At 39.9% G+C, this 19,800-nt stretch overlaps 1 protein-coding gene across 6 annotated transcripts in view; it reads right to left on the bottom strand.

The window, feature by feature from the left end:
• Chst9 (carbohydrate sulfotransferase 9) overlaps positions 1-19,800 on the bottom strand; it is a 254,222-nt gene that overhangs the window by 211,446 nt on the left and 22,976 nt on the right. For 4 of the 6 annotated variants that reach the window (XM_087896241.1, XM_085700092.2, XM_085700094.2 and 1 more), the window contains one exon: positions 9,380-9,595. In XM_087896241.1, coding sequence (XP_087752367.1) covers positions 9,380-9,479 — 100 coding nt within the window. In that variant the 5' untranslated portion in view covers positions 9,480-9,595. Of the gene's footprint in view, positions 1-9,379; positions 9,596-16,320; positions 16,378-19,800 lie in introns of those variants that run through there. The other 2 variants (XM_085700093.2, XM_085700098.2) reach the window with 2 other exon arrangements.

The following is a 19,800-nucleotide window of genomic DNA, read 5'->3' as shown; positions in this document are numbered from 1 at the left end:
AATTTAGACACTGAGACCCACAATACAGGTTTTAAAATAAAAGTCCCAAGAATGGAAATCATTTATTGGCCATGCTTGGGCTGTCCTCTCATTCCCTGGACTGTGTCGATTGAGTGGTCAACAGTACATTGGGAACAATGGCAGATGCTGGGCCAAAGGACCACATGATGGGTTATTTTGTAATATGGCAGTTTCTGGTGCATCTCAGAAGGTATTATCAGAGATGAGGGGAAGCTGACAAGGCAATGGAAGTGCATAGCCAGGCTGCCACAGAAGGGGGAGTGCTGAGCTGAAGCAGGGCCATCACTGCATGCTTGCATTCCCAACACAGGGGCAGCAAATGAATCCTCTGCATCTCTAAATTCTTAAGGATCTTTTCAAAGGTATGAACGGTGTTTATGCCAAGATGAAATAGATTTTTTTGCCAGATTCAGATAAAATTAGAACCAAAACATAATTAAGGAGAAGGGCACATACCTGCCAGTCGTAGAAAAGTAATGCCTGACTGACTTGCCAAATATTCCGCAATAAATCCCCCCTGGTCTACATGTACCCTCCAAGCTTTGTGAGGCCTGAAAATGATACACTTCTGTGAAAAAGTTCATCTCTGATGTTTTTAAGACTGCAATAATTCCAGTAGGGAGCGCTGGATAAAACACATGCACAGAAACACTTCTCCGCCCATGAGCAGGAGCTAACTTTGCCTTTAATCCCCATGGCTAAGGACTGTATATCTAAGCAGTTTACACCTATTTCCCCTTCTCACCAAAAACTTCACTTTGCCTGTACCTCCGTGAGTTGCACATTTCACCCTGGAATCACACCCTGAGCTTCACAGGTCTACTTTGTTACTCATTGGAAAACCCCTATGGACTTGCTTTAATGAAGCGTTTTCCTGTTATGAAGATGGCTGTTGAACATTAATCATCCTCTAAAGGCTTGAAATAACTTGAAGGTAAGGGCTCTTTAATTTCTGGCAGACAAAGCAAAAGGAGGAAACACCACTCAGTCACATGGGAGGCTTAGGCACTTGGAGCAGGGAGAAAGGATACAACATACAAGGTCATCAGATTACCAAGGCCTGGGTGATTGAGAATTCATATTCAATTTGAAAGATGAAATCGGTACATGGCAAGTGAGGCAACAGGTAGATCCATCACCAAGTGCAAGGCCTTCTCCTTTGGAAAGCCTGTATGTTATCAGAATAACCCAATCATATGTAAGCACACACACACACACACACACACACACACACACACACACACGATATTGATACAATCACCATGAACTGAATTTCCAAACAGAATAGATACGAGAGAGGAAAGATCATGGACACATACTGTAGGATGTGTAGTGATACTCAAGTTGCACACTAGAGTCTAAGGGAAAACTCAGTCATACAAACAGCCAAGGAATTGTGTTCTAGGAGAAAGAGAAAAGGAGCAGTGGACAGAATAATCCTGGCGTGGGCAAACATGGCAGCGTCCGGATGAAGACAGCAGGGGTAAGCATCTATTTGATTTTTAAAAAGTTTGCCACACTAAACTTAAACAAGGGAAACAATTTAAATGAGAGACTCTTAACAAAAAGCAACTTTAATCCCAGAAGCAATGATTGACAGTAAATTAGATGCCCTTCCATGACGACAGTGGCTTTGCAACGGTTCTGGCAAACAAAGAGAAAGAACATACAATTTCACAGCATCATTCTCAGGACGGGCAGGTTGATTTTGGAGGCATAAAACACACTCTTACATCAGAGAGACTCGGGAGAAATGAATGATATCAATCCAGTCTAGGAGGAAACCTTTGGAGACTAAAACTAAGAAAAAGAGTTTGAAAGAGAAATCAGACTCCCCAGAGTTCATAGGAAACACAGAGACTATGAAAACCCAAATCGGCTCCCAAGAGAAAACAGCGAGGTGACGGTCCTCTGCCTCATGTGTCGGAAGTTTGTCTTTTGTTTTCATATTTAAAAATTCTGGAGAATTAACTTGAAATTGGTGTCTGTTGAGCTTTGGGAAAGAAAATGTCTCCATCTTGCTTTGTTTATCTTGATATGGTACGTAGGATATGAACCGAACTTGACATACAGAAAACTATATCACCAGAGGTCCACAGAAACAGACAGCAAGCATTGTTTCTTTTGAAATAGTCTTTCACTATATAGTTCAGATTAGTCTTGGACTCATTATGTAGGTAAGGCCAACATGAAACTTACAGTCCTGCTGCCTGAGCCCCCAGAGTGTTGGGATTATTAGGCCTGTAGCACCATGTCTAAAAATGACAGTAAGTTTTGATAAGGTGAGACTAACTATTTGCTCCGTTAGTGTCATAGTTAGTTTTTGTCAACTTGAAGCAAACCTCAACACACTTGGGAGGAGCGACTCTCATCTGAATAACTGTCTCCACCAGGTTGGCTGGTATGGTGTGGTACATCTATGGAACAGTTATAGTTTACCAATTAATAATTGATGGGAGACGACTCTCCATGACGGACCTAAACCTTTATTAAAACCCTTTGCTCCTTTTCTTTTCCACAGATGGCAAACTAAACCAGTGTGTTAGTTTACTTCCTTCCTTAGGTAAGGTTGCAGGGGCTGACTGACGACCTCATACATATTTAATATAGGCTGTCATCACTCATCCTAAATCCAGTCTAGGCAAGAATTCAGTTATATGAGTCTTTTGTAGATACTTATTATAACATATAACAAAATAATTGATGTTGGGTTCTAATAATGCTAACTCCTAAACTAAGTACAGATATTAATACTTGTTTGGTGCAAATCAAGGAAAAAAAACCTGGTAGAAGGCTGAGAAAACATGTATATTTAAAGAAATAAAATCAGAATTACTGTCTTTATAATACATATATTAAACAGCATCATGAAGGAGCTAAAATGATTGGTCTTGAATATAAATGCTTAGAGGAGGCTTACAAAGGTGTTCGTAATTGATGTCTTAGGAAATTCAGTTTGAAAAGGCTGAAACTAAGCTTCATAGTGGAATATTTCAGAAAACTAAATAATGAAAGTTGTCTGGTGAGATTCAGCTTGGGTTCACCTACTTTGAATTTACAATATATGTGTGACCACTTCAGTACTTGACAGTGAATCTTATACACGTGTATGTCAGGCAAGTCGCACACTTGTACTGTAAAAGGAACATAGACAGAAGTTATTATTTCTGAGAGTACTTGGATCATCTCTTTCACGAAATGGTTTAAACATCTGATGCTTTGTGCTCTATGTAAAAGGTCAGACTGTGTGATAGACAGATCAGAGACTCGGGAAGAGGGAGGTAGCACAGGTCAGGGTGCCAGTTCCTACTAATTAATACAGGGAACTCATGAAGGATGCCGTTACAAACCAAAGGATGCCTCAGGAGTGTGGAACATGGTCCCTAGTTATATTGAAACAAGTCCAAGGGGACCTTTGGCTAGGGTATTGGAAAACCAACATACACATTATTTATTCCCCTCCATGGCAAGGCAGTGGAGCACCTACCACACAGTAGGCTCTGTGCAATTGGAAGGGTGTGCTGGAGTAAATTAGTCAGGGTGACTGATCTGCAGGGTGACCAAAGAAAATGAAGTTAGAGCTGAGCTCTGAAGATGAGGTATGGGGTGTAGGCCACAGGTCCGGGTTCTGAAGCTCTTAGTGTGGAGTCAGCAGGGGGATTGGTCTGGTAGATTTACCAAGTTCATGGATTCCACAGATGAGGAAGTTCAAGTCTAGGCAGCTAGAAGTAGTGAGGAATATTTTTTTCCTGGTTGAGAATCTTTAGACTTTTCCTCTTTGTCCCAACTTATTATTTTGTCCTGTAGTGGAGGGCCCTTTTGCTTTTTGTCACAATAGATTGTCCTTGTACACCAATGTGTTGGCTAGGCACACCGGACCACTTTTGTCCTGTACTATCTATGAGGTTTAGTATCATTGAGAAAAGGGATTATTCCCCTGGGTCACTGTAGTATCCTTGGATTTACCACATTGAGTGGCACCTGCAGTTGTGAGGTCTTCAGGACATACTGCTGACTGAAATAATGCTTGACCTCAGGGGTGGCTTTTGGCGGCTGGAGATGTGGCCAAACAATGATCCTCCCTGCAACCATCCTATCATTGCCCTTCCAAATTTCACATGAACATCCAGAGTGGCCTAACATTGAATAGATTCTACCAGCCATTCCAGTCAGAGCCAGAACTGAGGATTTTATTTTTACTTTTAAGTTTTTTTTTCTTAATCAGTTAAGGTACAAGGTTGGGTAGCATCCAGCCTCCTGAGCTGTAACTGAGTCTTAATTATACACTCGGAACAGGCTAGTCTGTGGATGCCTGGCTTCATTCCCCTATGGATAACAGGCTGCAGACATGAACTGCTGCTTTTCCGGCACCGGGCTTAGTGCCTTGCAAACACTGGTTTCTCCAAGCTTCACTAAGACCTTCTAAGCAGGTCTCTCATCTTCCTATAAAGGTACAGTCTCAATTGGAATGACATTTCATCCTATGGCCCCATTATTCCAATTAATTTTTTCCAACAGTTCTTCTTCTGAATAGCATAGATTAAGTTTTTATCTAATTTATTACTAACTACATGGAAAATGCTATCCCCATTTTATAGGTGACAAAACTGAGTCTCAGAAAGGCTAAGAAATATGCTCAGGTCACAGTTAAAGAGAAGGGCATCAGTCAGGCAGCTGAACTCTTCAAAACCTTTCTGAATGGAAAACATGTGCTCTTAACTGCAAAAAAAAGGTTTAAAAATAAATTCATAACACCAGCAAGGCACACAAAGGGATGTTTTAAATTAGATATTAAAAACGGGGCTGTGGGAATGGCTGAGTGGATAAAACACTTGCTGCAAAAGCTTGAAGATGGAGTTGAGATTTCCAGAACCCGTATAAAAATCCAAGTGGAATGGTGGCCAAAACCGTAATCCTAGCATTTGGGAAGTGGAGTAGGGATGCTTTTGGCAAGCTAGCTAACCAGACTAGCCAATCCAGGAACTGCAGGTGTAACATGAGGTCTGGGCTCATTGGGGTTTCTGTCCCGCCCGGTCCCCCAGCCGTTTAGTCCCAGAGAAAATCACGCAGAGAGTCTACATTAGGTTATAAAACTGATTGGACCATTAGCTCAGGCTACTTATTAGCTCTTGTAGCTTATATTAACCCATTATTCTTATCTATGTTAGCCACATGACTCGGTACCTTTCTCTGCTGGGCAGATTACATCTTGCTTCTTCTGTGGTCTGGGCAGGACTGGGGAATGGGCTTCTTCCTTCCTAGAATTTTCATGTTCTCATTGCCCCACCTCTACTCCCTGTCTGGTTGACCCACTTATACTTCCTGTCTGGCCAATCAGCGTTTATTTAAAACATGACTGACAGAATACATACAATTATCCCACACCGTACAGGGTCAGCGAGAATGCTGCCAGCTATAGAGGAAGACGTCTGTGTTCTATCCCTGGCCTTCAGAGGCATACACACACCACGCACATGAACTTTCACATACAGTTTTACTCACATGCATGTCAACATGCACATGAACACATATATATACTACACACAGCTTCACAGACATCTATACCTACATACACATGAATGTGCATATGAACACACATGTACACTACACACAGCTTCACAGACACTTGTACCCACATATATGTGAATATGTATATGTACACCACACATGCACACTACACACACCATCACAAACACTTTTACCCACATACACATGAACATGTCTATGCACACGCATGCAAACTACACAACCTTCACAGACAGTTGTACCTACATACATGCAAATATGCATATGCACACACATGCACACTATGCACAAATATAGACACTCAAATTAAATGTTTGAAGGAAGGAGAACAAGGGCACCATAAAGAGTGCCTATCATATGAGACAAGTTTTCATTTCTCTGTCACCTGACATCCCCTTCATTTCCAGAAGTCTATGTCTCTATCATTCTCTACCTGCATGTCAGAAGATTTGAAAAAGATTTAGCTTGGGATTCTAAAGTATTTTATCTCCTTAGAAAAAACAAGGGAGTATAGAAATCAGTCTATAGTTTCCATTTCAAATGTCTCAAGCAAAAGTGTGAAGAAAAGCTCCGGCATTCTCTCATAAAATTGAAGTGCAAATGAGGCCCAAACATCTGCAATCCTAAACACCTGCTTCACCTGTGGGGAGCTTCCAAAGCTGGAGCCAGCTCCTCCTGTAAGGGGTGTATGTGTGTGTGTGTGTGTGTGTGTGTGTGTGTGTGAGAGAGAGAGAGAGAGAGAGAGAGAGAGAGAGAATGACAGAGATTTAAGTGTCCAAAAGACAGATACTTTTTCAAGTTTTGTCTTACCATCAAAGCATGCATTTAGATTTTTTAGGTTTAAAAATGATTGCATTTCTTCATCCATCGCCAGATGAAGGTTCTATGGTGAAATGCAAGATATTCATCAGTGTGGCTATGGGACAAGGCCAGTTCAGGCACCCTCTCCTCTGCTGCCCAAGGAACAAACTAGGGACCTCTCCTTGGACCTGGGAACCCCTCTAGAGTCAAGTCTCTTGAAAACCCTAAAATGGCTCTCTTAATTAAGATATTTACTTCCCTGATGACTGGACTGAGCTCCCAAGGTCCAAATCAGGAGCAGAAGGAGGGAAAACATGAGCAAGGAAGCCAGGACCACGAGGGGTGCGTCCACTCTCTGAGATGGTGGGACTGATCTAATGGGAGCTCACCAAGGTCAGCTGGACTGGGACTGATGGAGCATGTGATAAAACTGAACCCTCTGAATGTGGTTGTCAATGAGGGCTGACTGAGAAGCCAAGGAAAATGGCACTGGGTTTTGATTCTACTGCATGGACTGACTTTGTGAGAACCTAGTCTGTTTGGATGCTCACCATTATAGACCTGGATGGAGGGGGGAGGACCTTGGACTTCCCATAGGGCAGGGAACCCTGACTGCTCTTAGGACTAGAGAGGAAGGTGGAGGTGGGGAGGGGAAGGGAAAAGGGAGGCGGGGAGGAGGTGGAAATTTTTAATAAATAAATAAATAAATGATTGCGTTTAAAATATCTGATGTCCCCAATGTTATTTAAAATGGATACCAAATATGTAGGTACCTAGCTATGGAGAAAGCTACACACTATATGGGTACAGCTTCAGCATGCAAACACCTCCCCACAAGGTCTTCATGAAGATTTAGCATGTAGCAGAGTTCAGGAATATATGCCTTCCGTGTTGCTTCATTTACTGGTGTCAAGGACTCTAAAGCATTTTACAGATGTGGTGCTTTCTTCACACATGCACCTAATTACTCAAGGACGGCTAATGGATAGCAGGACCGGTGTATGGGTTGCACTTTGGGAACTCATTGCTTCTACCTCACTTTGTCTGCTAACTGGGGTAACAGGAATCCACCCTTCCACAATAGTATCCTGCTGTGGTCCTTACAGTGGCCTACTCAGGGTGCAGGCCTGGGCTTTCCCTCCCTGCAAATGCTTTGAAACAAGAGTCTTTGGAGAAGTGGTTCATCCTCTGAAGTCTCGCTTCCCTTCTACAATAACCCATCTACTCAGATATTAGGAGGACTGGAGAAAGTTTATACCAACATATGGCACTTTTTAAGCTCTCAACTAAATAAAGGGCTATGGGCACATGTTGTGACATGCACTTTATTTTTAATTTTTAATTACTGTGTGTGTGTGTGTGTGTGTGTGTGTGTGTGTACACAGACACATGTGCCATAGCATGTATGTGGAGGTCAGAAAATAATGCTGTAGAGTTGGTTCTCTCCTTCCCTCTTTATGTGGGTTCTAGGCATTGAACAGAGTTCTCCTGGCTCTGAGGTATATTTTGTTTGTAGGCTGTTGCCACATGACTGTCTCTTAGTACATCTTGTTCTTTCCAACAGACTAAGCTAATTTATCTCATACAGTAATCTCTTTATATGAATATATTTCCTTTATTACTGGAGACTGGTGAAGCTCTCCACAAGTTGTAGGCAGTCATGATGTTTTCAGGTCGATAAGAAGGATATCTTCTCAAGTTTTCCTCCTCCGCTGCATTCCAGTCTACAGAGCTCCAATCTAGGCTTGCATTCAGTCCCCACCTCTGGAGGCCTCATCATGTAAGGAAACTGATGCCAGGAGCTAGTTTTCAGAGAGATTCACCTACATATTTTATCACATGTGGCTTTATTAGATATTATACATGTGCAGAATTATTCAGTAATATGATATCTCAGAGTCATAGTTTTTACAACCCAGAGAATTAAGGATACGTGCTAGGTATATATCACAGACTCTAGAAACAATTATAAACAACCTCTTTAATGTAGGCCACCGTACAAATTAAACAGATCCAAACTGTTGGCAAAGGTAAAGCAAGGAAGGTATTTAAAAATGGAAATAACTTTTTAAACTTGTCACCCTGGTTACTCCATGCTGCAGTTCAATGTTGCTTAGCAGATGTTTCAAGGGCTTTTTATATAGAATATTTTTAAGTAGGTCACAAATGGAAACAAGAAATCACTTTGCTTCTACTTTATTTTTCCTAACAGTCAGAAAACAAAGTTCATTTTTCCCAAAGGAGAGAAGTGAATTTCATTACTAACCCAATCTATACATTTCTGAGATGTTCTCTAACATTTCCCTTAATAATATTGATTTAACTATAAATACAGCATATTTTATCCGTCACTGAATGCCTTCTTGGTAGAGGCATTCTAAACTAAATGAAGAATATACAAGATGAACCTAGCTATGGTCAGGAAAGCATGATCTATGAACCATCTCTTTTTGTAAAGTTTTATTGAAACAAGGGCTCATCTATTTGTTCACTTAGTGTCAGTGGTCACTGTTTCCATATTGTCGGTGTTGAATAGTTATGATAGAAGTATTATGTCCTGCCAAGTCAAAAACGGCTTGCTATTAGGGCTTTATAAGAAGTTGTTTCAACCTCCACTTAGCAGCGAATGTATGAAGAATTTTCATGTTGATATTGAGGATAAACATAAAAATTAGAAGGGATCCCCATATATTTTTTTCCTATTTAGGCTTAGTGCCAATTGGTGGGCAGATCAGAAAGGGAATAAGTTCTATACTCCTATGGGCAGTTTGTGAAAAAGACACTGATATTGTGCTAACGAAACCGGGAGGGTCCCCTTTGAAATGACACAAACTCCAGAACAAGCACAAAGCAAAGGGCCATTGGACTGTAAAATATTTAAAATATTTACTCCTTTTCAGAGCCAGGCATTTGAGTTGTGGATGTTGGATAGTTCCTGGCTTACCATATAACTGTTACGACCACCACTTCCTTAATAACAAGTTCCCATTGCGGTTCTCATTTAAAGGGAGACCATAGGTCTGCACGTTACCTGTGTGCTGTTCTTCAATCCAGACTTGCAAATACATGAAGAGCAGCAGCCCTGCTGCCCCAAACAGCAGGACAGAAAGGAAGACTTGTTTGGGGTTCATGACCACTTCAGACCGATGTGTTTCTCTTCATGTCCGAATTCAAAGGCTACATGATTTATTTCTCCACGAAGTTTCAATCTTTCCTTGATGTGTTAGGGCACATTCCTCAAAGTGACCTGGAATTCCAAACAATTCACATTGTAAATGTCTGGATTTGAGCTCAAATATGGCAAAAAAAAAAAAGTAAGCATATGAACAGCACTGAAGTCTCAAATGTGCAATAACGCACGGAAAGAGGATTCTGTAGTAAATACTCCCAGGAAGCAACTTGGTATCCGATCTGTGGAATTCCGGAAACTCTTGTCCCCCCTCCCATAATAAAACACGGCATAACATTGAATCAAGAGAAAGGTTTGGCTGGATTTAAACAGTTTCATTAAGCAGTTTCATGTTATAAAGACTCAAGGTTTGGGTTAATTCAACATAATGATAAGGGGAAGAAAGAAAACAGAATGGATTGTTGAAGTGTGGAAAATGAGGTTTAGGATACTCTTGTAGGGTTTGGGGAAACCCTTCAAATCATTAGCATTCGAGGACAGCGGGATGCTGGAACCACTTGGGAGAAAAGGATGCAGTATCCTCAGGTAACCACTCCCTGCTCTGGGAAACTTTAGGCATCTCTAAGCTATTCACCCTTTACCCCAACACTGTGCCTACAGCACTCTACTATCCAGGGAACCAGGCGGGGAAAGGGCTTCAGGTTCTGCTTTGTTGGAGTTGTTTGTTTTTGAATATTTTGATATGTAGTTGTGGAATCTGTGGGTGAAGTCTGTACACGCTCAGTCCAGATGCTTGGTTTTGCCAAATATTTTCAATCACACATTGATGAATCTGTAGATAAGGAAGACTGACTTTATATAAAATTCAAAACTGAAAAGTTTAATCGAGCATTTCTCATTTAGACAAAATAACAGATTTATAAAATTTAAATGGTGAGTTAATAGTCTTTGTAGGCCAGAAAAAATAGAAAATGCCTAGTTCTAAAAATCTCCTCCACAAGAACATAATTAAGGAAATCTGCCAGAGAGCATAAAAGTCCACTTTGGCAATGAAAGATTACTTAATTATGAAACAAAAGAAAACCGATTCAAATCAGTTTTTTCTTTGAACAAACTTATTTAATTTAGTCTTAATTTTGTACTCTATCACACCCACTTCTGAGGATCTAACTGAAATGTGAACATTATCTTTAGAAAAAGATAAACACTCATAAGAGCTGCCATCAGATGCTGGAGTTTGTGTGACTTCCTTGAAACTCAAGTGGGGACCATGGCTACCACTGAACCATACCAGCATCACAGGACCTCAGCTGGTGAACAGCCTGGCAATCTATGACGTCCAGAGAGCCTTGTTGGACACACCACATTTTCTCTCTGGAAAAGTTGCATGAATGCTTCTTCAGTGTGAAGGCATTGTATATACAGCTGTTTCTATAACTCATCTCTTATCCCAAATATGACTCACATCTTTGAGGAGAATACTGATGTATCTTAGTTAGTTTTGTTGTTGTGACAAAACACCCCAGGAAAAAGTGATTTGGGTGGGGAAGCGTTTATTTCATCTGGCAGTCCTCTCCTGATGGAAGCCAGGATAGGAGCTCGAGGAGGGATCTGGAGGCAGGGGATGAAGAAGCCACTACTGAGGACTGTTTTTTTTTTTTTTTTTGGTGCCTTGCTCATCTTACATTCTTTTCCCCACCGTTCTGCATTTTTTATTAAAATATCATCACATCATTTCACCATTCTTTTCCCTAAGCCCAACTCCCAACATGCCTCCTTAAATTCCTGGCCTCTTTTTCTTTGTTATTATTACATATTTATATGCATGAATATTTAAATATATGCTTCTGAGCCTATCTATCCTTTTAGTCATTTGGAAGTACGCCTTTTAATCCTGCTGGAGTCACATAGTTGTGGGGTAAATTCCCAGCATTCCTTTTCCTTGGTAACATTGAGATCATGAACATTGACTGGCACCTTTCCAGTACCCTGCTATCAACCTCTGAAGCTATCTTTCTATTTTCTAGTTCCTTTGCTAAATGGAATCAGCAGTAATTTGTTGTTTTTGTTAAAAATTTACATATTTTATTTTGTGTGTGCAAGTGTTTGTCTACATATACATCTGAGCATATGTACATGTCTGTGCACACAGAGGCCAGAAGAGGGCTTGAATAACCTGGAATTGGAGTTAAAGACAATTGTTAGCCTCTGTGTGGGTGCTGGGAACCAAACCCATGTCCTCTGCAAGTACTATTAACCACGGAACCATCTCTCCAGCCTCAACACTCATCACTTATCTATCTTCTCTTTCTTTCTTTCTTTCTTTCTTTCTTTCTTTCTTTCTTTCTTTCTTTCTTTCTTTCTTTCTTTCTTTCTTCCTTCCTTCCTTCCTTCCTTCCTCCCTTCCTTTTTTCTCTATTCCTCCCGTCCTCTCTCTCTCTTTCCTTTGTGATAGGTTTATGTCACTTAGCACAATGTTGCTAAGATGTGTTCAGATGGTAGTTGGTGACAAAGTTTTCTTCTAGTTAAGGACAAAAAGCATTTTATAATTTGTGTCAACACAACTTCCTTACCCACTCGTCTGTCAGTGGACACTTGGGAGGTGCCCTGGGCATGGCTGTTGTGGACAGCGCTGTTGTGAAGGTGAGACACATGCATCTGTTGAGAGCCCCCTTGCAGCGCCACTTCTCAGCACATTTCCAGAGATTCCACTCCTGGCTCCTTGTTAGTGTGGTTCTAAGTTTCGAGGAAGCCATGGTGGCTGTTCCACTTTCTATTCCTACTAGCAGTGTGCCAAGCTTCGGTTCCTTTAGGTTTTGTTTTTAGGTCCGGTATTTGTTTGTTTTCTTTGTTGTTGTTTTTAGTTTTAGTTAGTCCCTCATTATGCAGATCAGGCTGACTTTGAATTCATGATCCTCCTGCTCCAGTCTCCCAAGAATGAGAATTACAGATGTGTGCTGCCATACCCTACTCATATTCTTTGCATTCTTGCTAATGCTTTTTATTTATTTTTAATTTTACTTGTTTTTCTTTTATTAATTGTCAGCCTAATGCATGTGAAGTGGTATGAGTTTAACGTTCATTTTCTTAATGAGTTGGGATTTGAGCATTTTTGTGTACTTCTTGACCATTTGCATGAACAAATATCTATAAAAATTCTTTGCCCATTTTATTTTATTTATGTTTCCATGACTCCTCCACTACCGCTTGGATTCTGACACATCCCATCATCAACTGCCCTGGAGTGGCATCATCAATAGTTGTCTGGGCCCTCTTGCATCAATCATTAATCAAATTAATCACGAAAATGCCTTATAGACACACCTACAGGACAATCTGATGGAGGCCTCAAATGAAGTTCCTTCTTCCCAGATAACTCCAGCTTATCTCAAGTTAAAAGTTCAAGACTGCTCTGAGTAACTGTAAGACCAGTTAAATGATGGTGTCTAGATATTTTACTTTCTCTCTTCCTTTTCTACTAAGAGTATTTCATTATATAGTCCAGGCTAGCATCGAACCTTGGTTGCTCCTATGCCTACCTTCCATGTACTGAAATTAGAGTGTGTTTCACCGCATGAAGCTTAATTAACTATTGTTAGGAAACCAGTTTTTATACAGAGCTTGGCTTCAAAGATACTATGAAGTCAGATTTCATGGGATATGTATAAAGTACTTAGGATGATCATTTGATTAGGGAAAAAAATACAACCCAATACTCCAAAGCATTTATATACAAGCAGAAAAATTCCATCATAAGCACTCATTTTCTTTACATTTAAATTGTAAAATGGAGGGGGCCAGAATGAAACAGTTGTAGTTGTTAGCATCTTAGGTCACTTGTTCAAACTGCTTTTCTCAGTCCCCTAAGGAAGCAGCAACTCTGAGGGATTTTACCAGCACTTGTGGGGATTTTCAGTGTTTTGATTCTGGCAAGAAAGCAGGTTTTAAAGATGTCGAAAATCTGCAAATTTGATGGGTTATATTTTGTACCTATATTGAGTGTAAAATAAATATATATGGGTGTTTCAACCTTCTGCAGCAGAGAACACCTCCCAAGGGAAGCTAGAAAAGAAGCTAGCTTTCTCTTCCTTTGACAACTGCAGTTAAACAATGACCTGACACATTTCCTGTGTGCATAAGAAGATTCAGATAGCAGGAAAACAGTTGAACAAAATCTGGTACTAACAAAGAAATAGTTGTTTATAAGAAGAAATAGACTTTTACAACCTGTCTACATAATTAAAACTTATCTCAGAGGAGGAAAGGTAGACGGAAACTTAGAAATCACAGCGGTGTCACAAACCCACGGGATGGTGGGTGTGTGAGCCCACAGAAGCACCCTTGGGGGATTGCAGAGGAAAATTATTACCTACAATGCTGGAAATAGATTAAGAATTTGCCCTGATTTTTTCCGGAGGTGTTGCTATCCTCTCTCATATCCTCCTGGGTGAGGAGCCAGCAGAGGAGCCATAATTGTTATTATGGCAGATGTGGGAGGGCTGAGTGATTAAAGCCACAAGGCAGAAAGGCAATCTGGTGTAAAAGGGAGAGATCCGTTTGTTTTTCCTGCATCTCAGTCCATTAACCCAACATTGGCATGAGGAAACGGCCCTCATTAAACACAGGTGAGGTGGTAAGAGCAACAGTTTTGCTTTAAGCAAACCTGACGGTCAGTCATGATGGGAACATGCACCTCTTTGGAGATCATATATCTACCTCCAAGCCTGCCAGGGAAAGTGTAGGCTGTTGAAAACTGAAATTACGAAGAATTGTGTTGGTTTAGGGACAAGTACTCTGTGACATTTATGAAGCTTAAGGTTTCCTGAGCTTTTCACAGCCCCCTGTATTCTCACACGTGGACACAATGCCTTCAATTTAATTAGACTTCTCAACTTGTTGCTTTGAATTCAACTTGGAGGAGGGATAACAGAATAAAAGCAATTACTGTATTTTACAGTTTATTAGTAAATCCATGGTTCAAACTTGTGCATGGTGAGGTGAGGAATGTTAACATACAGAAAAATAGTTTTTATGTCTTTGTCACTTGATTTCTTAGAGAGGTGGTGTTTCCATAATCATGAAAAGAAGTTCAAATATAATCACTTCATGCTATTATGATCCCAATACATGAAGCTTATTCTTTTCAAACATGGAGGCCATCAACAAAATTATATTTTGCAACTTAAGAATAAAATTATTAATTAGAGGTGATTTGTGTATAAGAAAATTATAAGTTGCTAAGTTTGGCAGAAGTTCACGATTTTAGGCAGGCAGTTTAGCGTAGAAGGAACCCAGACATGGGTGCTTGTCTCTTAATCTAACCTAACATCGGACCTCGGCAGTTATGTTTCCTCATCTTATCCATAGTGGCTGAATCATTCTTTTCTTTCCCATCCTCTGTGTAAGGATGTCACAATGATGGGGACATCCAGAAATTCCCAGGCTTCGACATCTTTTGTGCCTGTCCACACATTTTGGTTTTGTCTCTGCCGAATCAGTGTCCGCACTCTCCCTCCATCTTCTCCAGATTCCTGTGAAGCGTGACTCCCCCAACCCATCCTTAACCTATGTACTCAGAGACTCCTTCCTCTGTGCTGTCTTCCAGAACTGCTTGTTATCCCTAAGTTTCCAGTTAGACATCTTAGTCTGTATCTCAGACCCAGACGCCCTGCAGATGGAGATGATGTTGCTTGGGATAACTTATAAAAGGATAAAACATTTTCAATTTTCTCCCTTGTTTTTGGTTAGTTTCTATTTTCCCTATTCTCCCTGCCATTTGAGTTTCTTGTTCATAGTTCCTCCCTGCCTTGCTGGTGTGTGTGTGTGTGTGTGTGTGTGTGTGTGTGTGTGTGTGTTTCTGGGGACTGAACCTGGGACCTGGCACACTGAAGACAAACATTCTTTCACTGGGCCCCACTTCCAGTAACTTCTATTTTAATACTGGTTTGTATGTTTTTTTAAAAAAGATTCTGGCTAGTAATTTTTGTTTATATTGGCATAACACAAACCTTCCTGCTTGTGACTTTTTCTGAGTTGCATATAGAGCTGAGTTTAACTATTGTTAGTTTGGTGTTCTTCACCAAGGGTGAGATTGGCACCATGGCAGAACAGAGATCAAAGATCACTGGGTTCCAGGTTTGTCTGTTTCTGTTTCCCTCTTTCCCTAAACGTTGCACATTGGGAACCACACAGCTTCGGGGCTTCAGGGGAAATGGCCAGTAGTTGTTTCTTCATTCATATCTTTCTTCTTCTTTTTCTTTTTTTTTCTTCTTCTTCTCCTTCTTCTTCTTCTTCTTCTCCTCCTCCTCCTCTTCCTCCTCCTCCTTCTTCTTCTTCTTCCTCCTCCTCCTCCTCTTCTTCTTTTTCTTTCATCATTATTGTCATTGTCATCTCCTCCTCTTCCTTCTTTGTCATCTTCTTAATCATCTTTATTTTGAGGTAGTTGTGTATTTCCCTTCTTATCTCCAGCTACAAGCACACAGGCAATGACGTACCAGATCTGTCAAGAGTTTGCCAACTTACAGCCTAATAGGACCACAATTTCTATCCATTTTATGGATGTTTACTTGCTTCTGTTCCTGGTTTTGAGTCTGATTATACCCTCACACTCTCTCCTTTCCAAATTCCATTTGTTATTGTTTAGTCCTGGGACTAGATTCAGGGAGTAAAACAAAAGCATGCATTCATCTTTTTACCAGAAATCTCCATGTCATTGTTCAGATATAATTTCCTTTCTCTTTAAAATCAGGATGACAGCATCTATTCTATGTATCACATAATCTCAAAAAATAACAAATCAAACAGAATGTGATGGTGCTTCAGGAAATAAGCATTAATCTTACCCTAAGACATTTTAGTAGCATCAATTAATGTTCTTCTTGGTAAGCATGGTAAATATGCTAAAAATAAAAGCAAAACAAAACATAAACATTGTGAAAATCTATTGCTGCTATCAGCCATATTGAGGTTAAGCTGTGATATATTTCTAATAATATTCAGTTCATTGTGGACAGGATTACAAATAAATGGATAGCAATTGAAATCATTTTCATTGAATAGATCCTTGTGTCAATAACAAAACCCAGCAAATTTTGAATGAATAACTTAATTAAATGAAGCATTTGACCTTAATGTGAATTTTAGATGACGCTGGGTGTAATTCATGTGATACTACAGTAGGCTTAATTTACCATTAAAAAAATCTTTTATACATTTTCAGTCTAGGGATGGAACCCACATACTCCTACACACTAAGCATGCTTGCCACTTAGTGACACTCCATTCCATTTTTTGATTTATTATTTATTACTTTGTTGATGATCTTAGTTGCTAAATAATGCTGACTTGGTCCATTTTCCTAATATGAAATTCTTTAAGCATTTCCACATTTTCACCAAATCTTTCTCCCTTGACAAGTGTTATTTTAAAAAAACTAGTAGTTATAAAACTCATAGAATCTCATGTGTCCTGTCTGCAGCCTCCTGCAATGACATCTTGCATATGCACAGCATCATTGACTAAATGTAAAAGTTATGAGTGTTACTTTGGGCAGGCTACAAGTGTTCACAGAAGAGGTCCACTTTTCATTTACAAAAGCTGACAAACACACTATTTCCATGCTAGAAAATAATTTTGATCTCAAAATGAATGCGAATTGACAGTCAGTTAACCTTAAATAAAGGAGATCCTTCCTAGTTGTCTGGTTGAGTTCTATCTAGCCCATCACAAATTTTCTGAACAGTGGAAGAGGAAAAAAGAAGATGTAGCCTCAGTCAGGCAGTGAGAAATGACTAGACTGACCTCTGTTAGCTTTGGGGGAGGAAGACAGCAACTGCATTGGTTCTAGAAGCAGAAAACCTAAAGAAACAAAGGAAGTGGTCCAGCTGACACCTTGATTTTAGCCTGCTTCTGACTTCAAATCTACAGAAATATTACATACTTGTGTTGTTTCAAGGCACTAAATTTATTATAATTTTTGTAGTAGAAATAACAAAAAACTAGCTAAGTAAAGCACTATTCAAACACCATTTTAAAAGAATCCAGTTGGTGAGATTGCTATGATTGGGTAGAATGGCACTGAGAGTTTTCAAATATTTTTCAGAGGGTTTCTCAAGTTTTGTATTTTATGGCTTATTTTATGTGATTGCTCGACTATCCAGTGTATTTTGTCACCTATTCCTTCACCAGACACTAATTTCTAGGTGTTTCTTTATTCATATTGTTTCTGTGACTTTCCATATAATTTATTTAACAGGTACCTTCTACTTTTAGCTGTGGTAATTTAGATTTAATTATATAAAGTCTTTAACAAGACAAGACTTTGCCTTTATATTCTTTGTTTTAAAGGGAAACGTTGTGAAGTCTTACATTCTATTATTTAATATAGTAGTTTTACAATTTAAGCAATGTAACCTTTCTTTAACGACCACATGAGGCTAAATCCAAATGCCCTTGGAAACATTTGTTTGTATTAGATGAGGCAGAACACTCAAAGGGATTATTGCTAAATGAACCATTCATTCCATACTTCAGTTTCACTTGGCATCCACATCTGGTCTAAAGAAGTTTAGAGCATCAAATATTTTAAAATGTTAAGCATGTATGAAGTAAAACCACCGTGGGGTTTTATATATTTTTTAAGATGGAACTTTAAGAATGTGTACTGCATAGTCCAATGCCAGTGAAGACTCCTCAAGACTACCACTAACTTCACTGTGTAGAATCACAAAGATCCCATTAATCAACATACAAGGCACATACAGAATCAATCCCAGTTTTCTAGGGGCACACGTGAAGCAGTTCTAGACTTTGGCCACAGGAGAATGAGAAATAACAACTTGAATCGCCATCATTAAATAACCTGATGGGTTATCAACAAGAAACACGTCAAACCAGCTAAGAGAAAACTATGAATTGTTAAGGGACATAGAAAGTCAAATGAAGTGATCTTGTTTTGCTGTTGAAATCAATAGAATCACCTCAGAAAAGGTAAATAAAGAAATGGCTCAGACTGTAAGCTTGCAATGCACAGTGGTCTAAGAACCAAAAATTACAAGTGCAAAGTAGAGTTGAAGAATACGGAAGTGACTGCTGTGTTGCTCCTCTATGTAGAAGTTCCACAGTTTAGGATAGATTGTCCCCACCCTTGGCTCTGTAAATGGACTTCTAAGAGTATAATCTTGGCAGAGGGCAGCTATGTTCCTTGAAAAGCAAAAATAGTTGGCTTAAAAACTGTCTGTACATTCATCTCCTGTGAATTTGAGGCCAGCCTGGCCTGTGTGAGAACCTATCTCAAGAAACCAAAAACCAAAACACAAAAACAATAGCAACATATTCTCCCCTGGTCTTGGAAGCTGAAAATCTGAAGTCAAGGTAGATTCAGAGCTACCCGTCTTAGACGCAAACGAAGAGTGCTTGTTTGCCTCCCAGGCTTCTGGTAAGTCCAGGCATAGTCTGGCTCCTTAGATACATGGCCCTTTGCTCTGCGTGTTTCCCTTTCTCTTTAAGAGATGCATCAGTACGCACACCAGCAGATTCGAAGCCCACTCAGATATTGCAGTATTATTTTACCTAGATATTTTTAAGCTAATTACAACAATGGAGGCCCTTTCTCATGGTAAAGTTCTAGGTGTTAGGATATGGGCATAACTTTGAGGGTCATCAGTTAATGCTTTATCTCAGCTGACTCTTGGCTTCCACTGGGACAGTGATCATGGTACAGAGGATCTATTCAAAGTGAAGAGCCCAGGCTCGATGACAATGGAAAATGATATTTTTAGTCTTACTGAATACAAATAAAAAAGGCTTACATAGTTCTTGCTATGCTGGAAGCCATCTGGCTGCCCTGACGAAGGCCAGTCTCAACATAAGCTAGCACGGAGGAAGGCCAGGCTGAGAAGTCTGAAAAACAGGGGAGTAACTCTGCCTGGACTCTTCCTGTGCTTGCTCTGCCTCTGAATTTGTTAATTAGGAGAGCCAATACTTCCCCTTTATTTCTCAATCTATTACAAAGCAATCACCAGTGCAGTGAGAAAACTAAGGGATAAATTATATGTAGCACACAGCAGTTTTGTCAGGATAATCAGAAGTAGATAGAAATAAATATGCTAACATTTCTTGAGCAGTTATTACACGCAAGACACTGCTCTGAACATTTCTTATTGATAGTTTCATTCCCACAACAACCTTGTTTCCTTGCCAGACACAGTCTACATGACAGAGTCATGTAGCTACATTGTTTGCACAGTGTTCCTGGAGAGATGAGGTAATGTGGACAAGCAGAGACAGATACCAGAAGGTTTTGCTGACCAAAAGGTAGTGGT

This window comes from Myodes glareolus, chromosome 13, assembly GCF_982192425.1.
Source record: "Myodes glareolus chromosome 13, mMyoGla1.1, whole genome shotgun sequence".
NCBI classification, from domain to species: Eukaryota; Metazoa; Chordata; class Mammalia; order Rodentia; family Cricetidae; genus Myodes; species Myodes glareolus.
The sequence above is the reverse complement of the archived record's forward strand: the minus strand, read 5'-3'. Positions and strand labels throughout refer to the sequence as shown.